Source organism: Pithys albifrons, chromosome 1 (genome assembly GCF_047495875.1).
Source record: "Pithys albifrons albifrons isolate INPA30051 chromosome 1, PitAlb_v1, whole genome shotgun sequence".
Classification (NCBI taxonomy): domain Eukaryota; kingdom Metazoa; phylum Chordata; class Aves; order Passeriformes; family Thamnophilidae; genus Pithys; species Pithys albifrons.
Genome location: NC_092458.1, coordinates 60,759,902 through 60,772,102, shown reverse-complemented (window position 1 = coordinate 60,772,102; position 12,201 = coordinate 60,759,902). Strand labels below are relative to the sequence as shown.

Below are 12,201 nucleotides of genomic sequence, written 5' to 3'. Positions count from 1 at the left end.
TGACACTTTCCCTTATAAAAAAGGCAGATAATACAACTGGTACAAAGCAAAGCAGAGTTTGGCTGGCCCTCACTGAAACTAAGTCAGGAACACACCAGAACGCGCCGATGCCGTACGAGGTTCATGCACCTCACGCATTTACTGCCATCACTTAATCCTTCGCAGGGCGGAGAAGACTCTGCCTGTGCGCAGACGGCAAAAGCTCGTCCTGACAACGCTCTCACGCAACAGTGTCACGAAACCCGGCGCTGCCTCCGCCGCACACAGAGGCACAGGTGGGTGACACTCTCACGACAGAGGCCTCGGAGGGAGAGTATTCGTTCACAGCAGCGTTAAGCCTTTATCACCCACGGGGACACAAAACTGGGGGGCACCACGGGCCTGGCACTGCCACCGGGCGAGCGGGTCGCCGGGAGCTGGGGGTGGCAGCGCCGCAGCCGCGCTCACCGCCGGGCTCTGGGCAGCACGGGCTGCTCGGATCCGGCTGCCCTGTGCTAGGCACAAATCCCGACCGCCAACAGGTTGCTCCCACTAGTCTGCTGCGACAGCAGGGACTGCGCTCCGGGAGGGAGGAAGCTCAGTCTCACCACCCAACACGAGGCAGACGCTCCCGCAACTCAAGTTTAACAAAGCCATCAGGGCAAATAGTGCGGCTTACTTATTAAACACACGGTATTTCTGCAACCCTTGTCCTGCCTCCGCTCTTTCCCCATCCCTGTTTGCCTCTCTCCCCGCTCCGCCGCCCGACGGCAAACCCCTGCCGTGCCGGGGCAGCCGGAGGCACGGACCGGGGCCGGACAGCCCTAGAGGCCGCGGCGCTGCTCCCACGGCCACCCCCACCACGCGGGTGTTGAGCCCTGGTCCCGCCGCCCGCCCCAGGGGAGAAGGAGGCGGCGGCGCTCCCGCCGGGTTTGCCCTGGGACGGCGCCGTGACACGGCGTGAACTTTTGCTTTCGGCGGGGCAGGGCCGGGGGGGGGCGGAGTGGAGAGCGGGGGGGAGGGGGGGGCTCGGGCCCTTCCAGCGCCACACCGGCGGGATAGCCAGAACGCTTTTCTTCTTTTAGGAGTTTTCCCTTTGGAAAGGTGGAAAAAGAAGTAAAAATTTAAGATTTAAATCAAATTGTGGAGCCGGAGTACTGCAGGCTGCGCGGCGGGCAGCGTGCAGCTGGGCAGAACGGCGTGCCCGGCCGCCTGCAGAGCTGCGGCTCCTGCCTGGGCGGCAGAGGAGCCTCGCGGGAGCCCCCTCCGACGGGGCGTCCCCACCACCCGCCTCTCACCTTCCAGCCAGCCGAACTGTTACTGTCGCCTTTATCCTTGAAGTAGGGGACACTCTTGACCATCCACTCGTAGATCTGGGAGAGGGTGAGCCGCTTCTCGGGGGAACTCTCGATGGCCTTGGTGATGAGGTCCGCGTAGGACAGGTTGCCCCAGGCGTTGCGACGCGACGAACTGCTCTTGCGGGGCTGCCCGGCCACGGGGCCCGGTGACAGACCAGCCACGGGCGGCGGTACCGGCGGCACCGGCGGCGGTCCCGGCGGGTGGAGGCGGCAGCCCGCCTCGGGTGCCGGGAAGTCCCCGCAGCGGCAGGCGGCCGCCTCCGGGGGAGCAGCGGCGGGGGGCAGCGGCGCGAAGTCCTCACTCTCCTCTAGCAGGCTGAGGTTGCTGATGAAGTCGGCGCTCAGCGCTCCCGAGGCGGTGGCTCCGGCCGCAGTCCCGGCTGCCCCCTCGGGTTGGCCACCGCACGACGGCGCCGGGCTGGAGGTGGCCGAGCTGGGTGGGTTGAACTCCGGCCGCGGCAGTGGCCAGGTGCAGGAGCGTGGCCGCGGCAGCGGCTCGAAGTCGGGGTCGATGTCCACCAGCTGCGGTGCTTCGGCCATGGCGGGGCCGGGGCGGGAGCGCGGCAGCGGCAGCAGGACAGCTGGGGCTCAGCGCCGCCGCCCCATGCAGGCTCCGGCCGCGGATCGGCGCGGCCCCGACGGCGCGGCCGCCAACTCTCCTGGCCCCGCCGCCCTAAACCTCTGGGCTGACCTCCTGGTCCCGCCGCTCTAAACGCTGCCCCTGCCTGGTTCCCGGATCCCTACTCTCCGCGGCAACTGCAAACAGAAGCGACCCGGCCGCCCGGCGCGCACCGACTGGAGCGACCGCCCCGCGCGGACCCGCCTCCAGCCTTCCTCCTCCTCCTCCTCCCGGCGGGGAGGGACGGCCTGCGCCGCGCCAATGGCAGCGCCGCGCCGCCCGCCCGCCTCCCGCCTCGGGGCCGGTTTGGCTGGAGGGTGCCAATGCCCCCGTGCTGGTTTTGGGAGGGTTTTGTTTTCCGGCGGTGGAGCGGCTGAGAAGCGGCGAGCGGGCGGCCGGCGGTGCCTCCGCGGCCGGGGCTGCCCGAAGCCAGTAACTGCTCGCACGGCGAACCGTGGACGGGATTACCACGGAAAATGCCCCCCCGAGTGGTTCTACCTCGGTCGCTGCCGACGGGGTGCTGTCGCCCGCATCGACGGGCCCGGTGTCTGACGCCCCCGGGAATCAGCAGGGGCCGCGGCACCATCCCTCGGGTGCAGCGGGGCGGCTGGAGGAGCGCATGGAAGAGGGGAGCGGTCGTCTCCCCGTTCCCACCAGCAACCCGGCAGCACTGGCTCCGAGCGGAGCGCTGCTGCTGCCCGTCTGCCTGGCCCGCGGGGGCCCTGGCAGCCCTCGCGCACCGGACCGGGGGCTGCGACAGCTGCCCAGCCTCTCTCCTCCTTCCCAGGCCGGCTCCTCGCCAGAAAGTGTCTGCGCCTCCCGAAGTGATAAACCTTCCCTTCGGCTAAGCGTGTTTTCATACCATGAGCTGGTGTTTTATCCCGTGAGCTGTCACGGGAGCACAGGATAATTTCATTTTAAGTCAACTGTTAAATATTTTTATATTTTTAGCGACAAAGCCCAAACCATCACAATTTATTAAGGCTTATGTTCCTCCCTTTCAAAGAGGCACCGGTTACAGGGCAGACCACTTCTGCCTCCCCAGCCCATTACATAGAAAGACAGAGAGAGAGAGAGAGAGAGAGAGAGAGATTCAAGGTAACACAGAAGTGTTACTTTCTTTACACTTAAAAAGAAGACATTTGCTTAAGCCGGGGAAACGATCTCAGGGATAAGGCTCGACTCAACACCTTGTTCAAACTGGCAAACTCTACTTTTTATAAAATCTGTTTTGTTCTCAATAGGAGGAGTGCTTTTATAAAACATATTTCAGATACGGCTTAGTAAGTGACAAAATTCACAACCACCCATGGCATTTGATGTTGCTTGTCAAAGAACCATCGGAACTGGGTAACTGTCAAAGCAGAGCCAGAAAACCTGTTACTCTTCTTCCCTCCTCTGTGCATCAAGGCAGAGAGTGTTAATGTTATTTAAATGCAGTTCATTGTTCATATAAAAATATTTTCTGAAAATGAGTAACAATAATGAAGGGGAGAGAGTACAAGACTGGATTGAGGCCCACAGCACGTAATTTAGTGGCAGATCGTACATCTAGATACACATGTTGTCTATTATGAAAACACTCTTTGAGACAAGAGATGACACCTAACTATATAGTTTGTGCAAAATATGCATGAGTGCATAGTAACTGCTCACATTTTAAAGCACTGGTTTTGTCATGTTTATTTTACCAAATGCTAAAGGTGATTATACCTTATTATAGGTTGGCTGCTCGTCAGATTTCAGAGTTGCTTTGCCTTTAAGTCACTTCTGTGTTTTGTAAATTCTTTAAAGGATTCAACCCACAAATTTATATTGCTTAGCCCACAGATTTTAGAAAATACCTTTTTTTCAGCTAAAAAAAAAAAAAAAAGAAAAAAGGAAAAAAAAAGGCAAAATAGTCCCAGCTCCAGCTAATAACTTGCATGCCACGTTACAGCTTTATGTGGCAGTGTTACACAACTCAGCTGCAGTAGTTGCCCTGCAACAAGGGAGAGCACCCTGCCTAGGAGAAGCAGAGGTTATATAATGGTGAGAAGCAGCCAGAGGCTCACAAGGAGAATGGATGTGTTTAAATAGGAGCCTAAAGAAAAGAAGTGCTCAAGAACATAGAAACATTTTCTTTTTCTTTCCTTGGTGTCTGAAAAAAAAAAGAGATCTAAGAGCCAGACTGGCACCCATCCTGCTAAAGGAAATGGATTTATTACCCAGGCTTTCTTCTAAGGACTTTTTTTAAATCTTGCACTCCTTGCTCTTTTATTTTGTCATAAGTAGAGATGTTATTCCCTGAACATTATTGTTATACATAGATGTTGGAAAAAAATAGCTTTCCGTAGTCATATGCCAACTGTGGAAACTGTAAAGAAAGCTAATGCTGGGGGATTTTAGGAAGATCTGGTGTGTTCATAGCTCAGCCCAATTCATTCTGTAGGATAGAGCTTGCATTCCCCTTTCTTGGCCCTATATGACAGTGCTGTTGCTTACCTCATCTTCTTGGTGGGCTTCTGCCACATTTGTACCCTGTGCCACCGATGGTCTTGCAGATCACAAGTTAGCAGTGAATACAGTGTGTACAGACAGCAGTTTGCAGTGAGGGGCATGGAGGTAGAGATGATAAAACCAGAACCTTCCAAATGCTGCATTTGTTTGGCAAGTGGGTCCCCATGACTCTCACCACAACAGGCAGGGCTGAGCTCTGCTGCAGGGATTTCGGCTATTGCGTGCTAACAACTGGGACCAGGTCTGCTGAGGTTTGGAGGATGGATGAAGGGCAACGAGATGGTGATACATACTTTTTCTGGGATGACTAATTCCAGGAGTTTGCTCTGACTCTGGCAGAACCACCCAGGTAAGTGAGTTCTTCTCTAAGGCTCCAATCCACACATGCATGGTCCTCCACTTTCCTTATTAGATTTCTTCTCTCCATCAAGTATTTGGGAATCAATCAACAGATTTTAGAGTCAAAGCAACAAAGTGACACACATGCCATGCACGATATGAGTGTCTAACCACTCTCCCAAAGCACTCCAACAATGCTGACCACCCTTAGGAGAAGGCACCATGAACAAACCCACCCATTCAGCTGCTGAAGAGGAGCTTCCTGTTCTGACAACAGCTCAGCACAGTGATGGCTCAGTACAAGAAGTTTTACTGCATCTACAAAGGACAGCATTAGGCTTATCTCATCTCCCACAATGCTGAAATGCTGATGGATGTACTACAATTCATTTTCTACTCCCACCCTCCTCCTACACTCCACCTTTTCATTTCTCTACTCCTACTCTTGTTCCTGTTTTCCACTCCTCTACACTACAAAATCTCCCACCAACCTTAGCATCAACTTGTATTTTTTTTCACATTTAAGACCTGAAGATTGCCTTTTATCATGACTGGAATAAAGTGGAGCCTTCTCTTCATATTCTGGGTTTGAGACAGACAAAATAAAGGATCTGTGCTGTCTTTTTACTACTGTGTATAATTCACTTGCTGAGGTTTTGATCAAATTCAGCAGGAAATTACATAAAGTTGAAAGCACTCATACTCTATGTACAGCTCTTTTTTTCTACATGTGTGTGCATGGTGAGAGACAACAAACATTTTAACAGAATAAAAAACAACAATGAAATACCAGTTTCTGTCTAGTATTTTAAGAGCTGGGAAAACACACATTTTCTGAGGAAGTATGGGGAAGTTCAGCACTTCCAGTGTCCTCCCATGTCCTTCAAGAAGAGACTGACTTTGATTTGCAGTGCACGTTTCTGAGGAGCCCAGGTCATCTGAAGGCTGGCATGGCACCTCAGTCACATCCACTCCCAGCCCAGAGTAGCTGAGTGCTGCCCCATACAGGAGGGTTTGGACAAGTCCTGGATGAATAAGGCATTTGCATTGCCCTGCTAAGAGAGTTCAAAGTGACTGAAGCCCTCCCAAGCCATCTGTTGCTTTTTACAGAGCCACTGGAGAAAAGTGGTCCCTCCACACAACATTTCAAAGCAGGAGCTTCACTGCTGTGCATTATCTCCTGGGACTGCTCATGTCTCCCCACCAACCACACAAACCACAGATGGAATTTAAAGATCTGTTAAACCCTCACCACAATTTGGTGGTGCTAAACTCCTACTCCCTTTCCACCTGCCTTCTGCTTCCCATATCACACAGCAGCATCCACAGACAGCTCAGAGTCCGTCTGACCTGGGGAGAGGTGGGTGTCACATTTAGGATCACTCCGTGGTCGATGGAGAGAAACACATTCTCCGTGTGAGTGATCCCCACCGCAGGTGGTAGAGCTGATTGGCCATTGAGATGCCAAGATCTTACTACAGGTGGTTCACACTCACTTTTAGCTAGCTGCCTTCAGGCCAGTAAATCCCATCCATACAACTTTACAGTGAATGGAAAACACATAATCTCTGATCTCTCTGTCATTGCATCAACAGTAAGAAAAAAAAAGGCTGTGCCACACAAAGTCAGGCTTACAGGCTAACTGGACACTGCAGAGAGATGGCAAAAGAAAGGTGAGATGACTAGTCCTGCTTTACAGGGAGGAAATCTGGTCACCATGATCTCATATAATGTGCAGAGGACCTCAGAAAGGGTACATGGTCAGAGATAACTTTGAAGCCAGGTCTACCAAGGCCTAGTCCTTAGGCTTAAAAAGATTCTGGTCACCAAACAGTTGCCAGGGTACTTGCTGTTGAGGGATTTGAAATTACCTTGGTTTAGGTCCATCTCCTCTTACACACAGGGGAAAATCCTGAATGCTCCCCAGAGAGGCAGAGAGGTCCTTCTGGATTTGCATCTGTGATTGGAACTGGGGCTGTGTGCTAACTGTGCTGGTTGCCCACCTCAATGGACATATTTTGGAGTTGAGAAGTGACAGATCCTTACATAGTGCGGTGCAACTCCAGCCTCTGGAAAGCAGGGAGCCCACATCTTCTTTTCAGAGGAGATGGGAAACTGATCGGTGATGGGAGAGCTGCCCAAACAGCCAAATACCTCCTTGCTGCCTGCTGCAGGGAGCCTGGCTACTGTGACTGGGGTTTGCCCAGCAGCTGCTGCATCCTTCTTTGCTCTCCTTCTCCTCTCTCTCCTTTCCCTCCTTCTCCTCTTTGTCATTACCAACAATGGGCAATAAACTTTCAAACCAGACAGCAACAACTCGCAGCCAGCCCCTTCCTTCTTCCCCAATTTGTCTGTAGAAGTTTTAGTGGTAGAGAGCAGCCAGAAGGCTTGACAAGCGCTGCTGCCAGGAGAAAGGGTGAAAGGGGCTTGTCAAGAGGGATGAAGGTGGGGTCATGGTTCCCAGACTCAGACATGGAGCTGCTGGGTGTTGGGCTACAAAAATCTTGGTGCAGACCTAATGACTGCTGATGTCAGACCACCGTGGCTTAAAAGAAATGCTGCAATAAATATTTAGTTACATAAGTTAAAAAATAATTTAATATTAAAAGATATTTCTTACTAAAAATAAATAGCAAAAATATTTACTATGTGTTTTTGAACATTTTCCTTTGATGTTGCTCATCCTTCATTTTTTCTCAGCATCTGCAAAAATGTAAACAGTTAAGATTTGAGGGCAAGGTTTCATGGAATCATTTCTAAGTTGCTCTATTATAAGGAATCAGAATTTAATTTTAAATTCTCTTGTGCAAAACCTCATGCCAGAAGCACTTGCATGTTTTTTCCAATTGGAGAAAAGAAATAATAACACAACTTTGCTGCTTGGTGCAATTAATGCAGCTCAAATTTCTGCTAAGTGTGGCTCAATATTTGGACAAAACCATATTCACTGAATGAGCTCAAATGAGGCATAAGTTACTGGGAACCAGAGTCTGCTGCCACAGTTTGTAAACAGAAGCTAAACAGAAGAAAATACATGACACAAACTCTGCTTACAATTCTCTCACAATCTAGGCTCAAGATGTCCCATTTAAACATATATACTCTTGCACCCACATATACACACCCATGAGTGAAAGACTGAAGTTCAATATGAACAAGAAATGGTCCTTACTAGGATCAATAACATAAATACCAAAGGTAGTTCCTGCGTAGTGGTATCTGTTTTTAATGTGTCATGTGCAATCACTGGCTGTGATGTAAAAACAGAAGGCAAGAGTTTATCAGGTTTCAGATTCAGCTGAATCACCCGGCCCACCCCTATGCAAAGGCCAATGTGCCTGGAAGTAAACACAGTTCAAGTGCTGTGTGTGTGTGTTTTCCAGGGTGTTGAGTTTCTGTTTTGTTGTAAATATGATCTATTACAATATTCTCTCACATCCTACCATCCATTTTTCAACATTTTCAGGTGCATTTCTCATTTCTTGTTTGCCTTTATATATTGCTAAAGGAAAAATTGACTGGCTTTGCATGATAGCTTTTGTATATTAATAATTTTATTGTGTTTGAGCAACAAGCTAAAAACAGGACACTTGACAGTTACGATATAATTCAGTGATTTCTCTTCAGCCCATAGGAAGGAAAATTCATGGCATGGTACAACACAATGCTTGACAACTATTTCATCTTCTTTTCCTTTGTTTCCCTGGAAAACTGAGAGCTACCTGTTATCAAGGAGAAAAATGATTTATAGTCAGAATCAGCAGGAAGGCTGGCAAAACAATTATTTCTTTCATTGTTGAATTCATGCTTGAAAAGGTATTTATATATGTATATAACTGTATTTGCATACAAAGGAGTCATTATGCATACGCTACACAAATACATATGCATGATAACATTATATGCTTTTTATGCTGGTTTTATATAGATGCAAACATGCTTAGACAATAATAGTAAGACAGTATTTTGACATATATGCATATATTCCTGTGCTGCTGGTGACTAACACACTACAGAAGGCAATGTTTGGGCAGGATACTCAGTAAGTAGGGTCTGTAGCGAACAAATACCATCCATAGGGTAAACATCCACAGCAGGACAGCAACTACCCTAGGCAGCTACACTTTTTATCCGTCTGCAAAATGGGTATAAAAAACGTTTATCCATTGAAACCCTGATGGTTAACTGTTTAAGTGCTTTGAGATCTGGGACTGCAGAAGCAAACTTTGCTCATGCCTGGCCTGCGAGGAGGATATACTGCTGAAAACGAATGCAGCACAGTTCTGTCTAAAGGCAGAGGCACACCACGTACCAGCCTGAAAACAGATAAGAGCAGCAACCAGTAGTTTCAATTTTGCAATTGCGTCTGCCAAGCCCCAAATAGTGAACCTCAACCACGATAAGGCAGGTTTGTGCCATGTGATCAGTAATGGGAAGGCACATGTTGGGCAGCAGTTTGGTGGCTTCTCTTTTTATGCATAAGGAGATGGGGATCTCCAATGAGATTTAGGAGGAAGATAGAGGCGGAGAAAGTCATGGGGTGCAAAGGGGTAAATGGTGGGGCTATTCAGATCCATCCACCCACACATTACAGAAACACTACTGCAGCTGCACAGAGCTCAGCAGTGGCTCCCTGAGAGACACCCACTTTCACTCTTTGCTCCTGTTGTGGCTGATAAAGCAGCTTGCAAAAAAAAAAAATCCAAAACCTCAAAAAAGACCCAAGCAAACAAAACCCAAATCTGACAGTAAATGGACTCTCGGGTAGCCCTGTGGTGTGGTGGGGATCTGTTCATTGAGGCTCAGGCTCACAGGAGATACTCTGTCCTCTCCAATGGGTGCCAAGGCCATTGGCTAATGGGAAATATAATGAAGGGGCAAAGGGGAAGGAGTGAGAACAGAGTGATAAATCAGAGAAGAAAAGGATTGGGGGAGATAAGGAAATCACAGAAAGAAATCACAAAAAGGGAAAAACCATCAAGAAAGGAAAGGGAAAAAATAGAAAAGAAGAAAATGAACATGGAACAAAGAGAAATGGCCAGTGTATGAAGAAAGATGTGTATCAGAGCAACCTGAATTGAAAATTTTGCAAAGCAAAGAACCCTTAAAAATACTTAAAGTACACCGAAGGACTGTCACTCCAGAGCTGTGCCTCCAAGGGACTATGGGCCACCTCCACAGGTGTCCAGAGCAGGTCTGTATGGATGTCTCCTGGAGGGTTCACCCACAACACATTAACATCCCCCCCAACAGTGTCTATTGTGGAGATTTAATGGACAAAGGGATCCAGAACTTCTGCCCTTGGTGCAGTCAAAAGTTATTTTGTGTTTCCAAAGTCTACACTGCCGTGAAGTTCACATTGTCAAAGTGTGTGCTGGAAAGCTGGTCCTGCGCCTTGCTTTCTACCATGCATGATCCAGTCAGAACTTCCTTTCCCTTTGATCCTGGGGCATGGCTGACTTTGCCCTCCAGCACCCACAGGTCTAGAGTAAGCACCCCAGGCTACTATTCTCTGTGGTATTTCCAGGAAAATCAGGCAGTGCTGCAAAAGGACAGAAGATTTGAAGCTGACAAAGGAGTCCTTGCCCAGCAGTGCTCCATCCTGAGCAGCTGGGCACAACACATTGACTGACAGGCTCGGGGATGCCAGGGACTAACAGCTCTTCATGAAGTGGCATATCAGGCAGCCAGCTGTTCTCTATCCTTGACCCACCTGAATAAATGCCAAGGCACCCTCAGCAATTCTTGCAAGCCATCTACTCAGGAGGACACAGCAGTGATGGACACTGAATGTTTGGATACACAACTGAAGAAGAACTCAAGAGTCAAAATAAAATGGACAAAGGACAAAACTGAATTTTAAAGAATTCCTTAATATATATAGGTTTGTTAAAAACTTGAACCTTTCTTAGTTTTGTTGTAAAACTGCAATTTTACATTACAGGATATTCAGTGTAGAAAAGCAGGACTCCTCTCTACACATCAAACTTTGTGCAAAATAAGACTTCTTTAATGAAAAACAATAAATGCAATTCTAGATGCAGGCAGAGCTGCCTTCTCTGTTGTTCCTGAACAAGCCTTTCCAGCCACTCGTGATGTCAGGAGGCGCCATTCAGACAAACAGCAGCAACCCACATCTCTGTGGATTTTCCTCAGCCTCCATAAATAGACACTTTCTTTGCTGCTCCATCATGTGAATCTAATAAGTGGGGTTTTTTAACACTGGAACTAAATCAGGAGTGCAAATACAGGCACCAGTCTGACCCTGTCTAGACCCTTCCTCTTCAAGCTCCTGTTAGCAGAGGGGCACCCAGGATGTGAAGCAGATATAAAGCTTCCTCCAGAGCAACACCCCAAATCCTGCACAGCAGTGTGTAACCCCTTGAAAGTCAGTTCCCCAAACTGTTAAGGGTCTATGCCTCAGCCTGCTGAAAAGCACAGAGGCAACAAAAGGACTCTACCCTCTCCAGAGCCTCAAGGCTGTGAAAAAGGAAACTGCAGAGGCAGAAGCCCAAGGCTAGGAGATTACTTGATTTGTCACCAAGTCTCCAAGTTTGTCACCCTGGACTGACCAATGGACAATAACTGTGTTTACACCTCTTGTCTTATGGGGTTGGCACCTATATAATTTAGACCCCTCCAGACCACCAGCTTTCAACCAATGGTGAACATCTGGCAGCTTGAAGAGAGGGAGAAAGACTGTAGAAGGTGGTATTCAGTCATCTGTGGTCTCTGTGAAGGGTGGGAAGGATAAGAGAAGAAGACGACAAGAAAGAGAGAGAACAAAGAAGCCAAAAATGATGTCATCATGTTCCTGAAAAGATATAAAAATCTAGTAGCTGAGCAGGTAAACTGTAAAACTCACTACTGTGTAGATTGAATTTCTCAGCAGCTGACTGGTTATCGGGGGTTGTAGTTTGCAGACAGTGATGACCAAATATTTCTGAGTCACCACAACAGCTTTCAGTTGTGCTTGCTTTTCTGACAGGTCCTCAGGAATATGTCTTTATCCTGATGCAATTTTGCAGCATTACAGGTTTGCATTATAACCTTTCACTTCAATTCTTGTTTCTCCAGGGACAAGACAGTCCTTTGTGGCCCAACCCAACCCAGAAGAAAGACCTTACAAAAGCAGTCGCCCAGATCACTTTCATCCCCTCTTTGGTCTTCAGCTTGATTCAGCTGTAGGTGAGAAAGGAGACTCAGTGGTTGCTGGTGGCGTGAAAGCAGCAGCCAGAGTACCTCAGTGGCCAAATGTGTGTTTGGCAAAACATCAGCCATGGATCACTGGCACATTGGTTACACAGCTCTTCATCCCAAACACCACTGTTACACCATGGGTAGTACTCATCCTCCGTCTTCAAACACAAGATTTTCTTAGAGTGGTCAGAAAAAACATCTATTTGA

At 48.8% G+C, this 12,201-nt stretch overlaps 1 protein-coding gene across 1 annotated transcript in view; it reads right to left on the bottom strand.

Annotated features, from left to right (window-relative positions):
• FOXO1 (forkhead box O1) overlaps positions 1–2,134 on the bottom strand; it is a 61,398-nt gene extending 59,264 nt beyond the window's left edge. Inside the window, exon 1 of the mRNA XM_071552194.1 lies at positions 1,278–2,134. Coding sequence (XP_071408295.1) covers positions 1,278–1,877 — 600 coding nt within the window. The 5' untranslated portion in view covers positions 1,878–2,134. The remainder of the gene's footprint in view (positions 1–1,277) is intronic.
• Between the last annotated feature and the right edge of the window lie 10,067 nt (positions 2,135–12,201).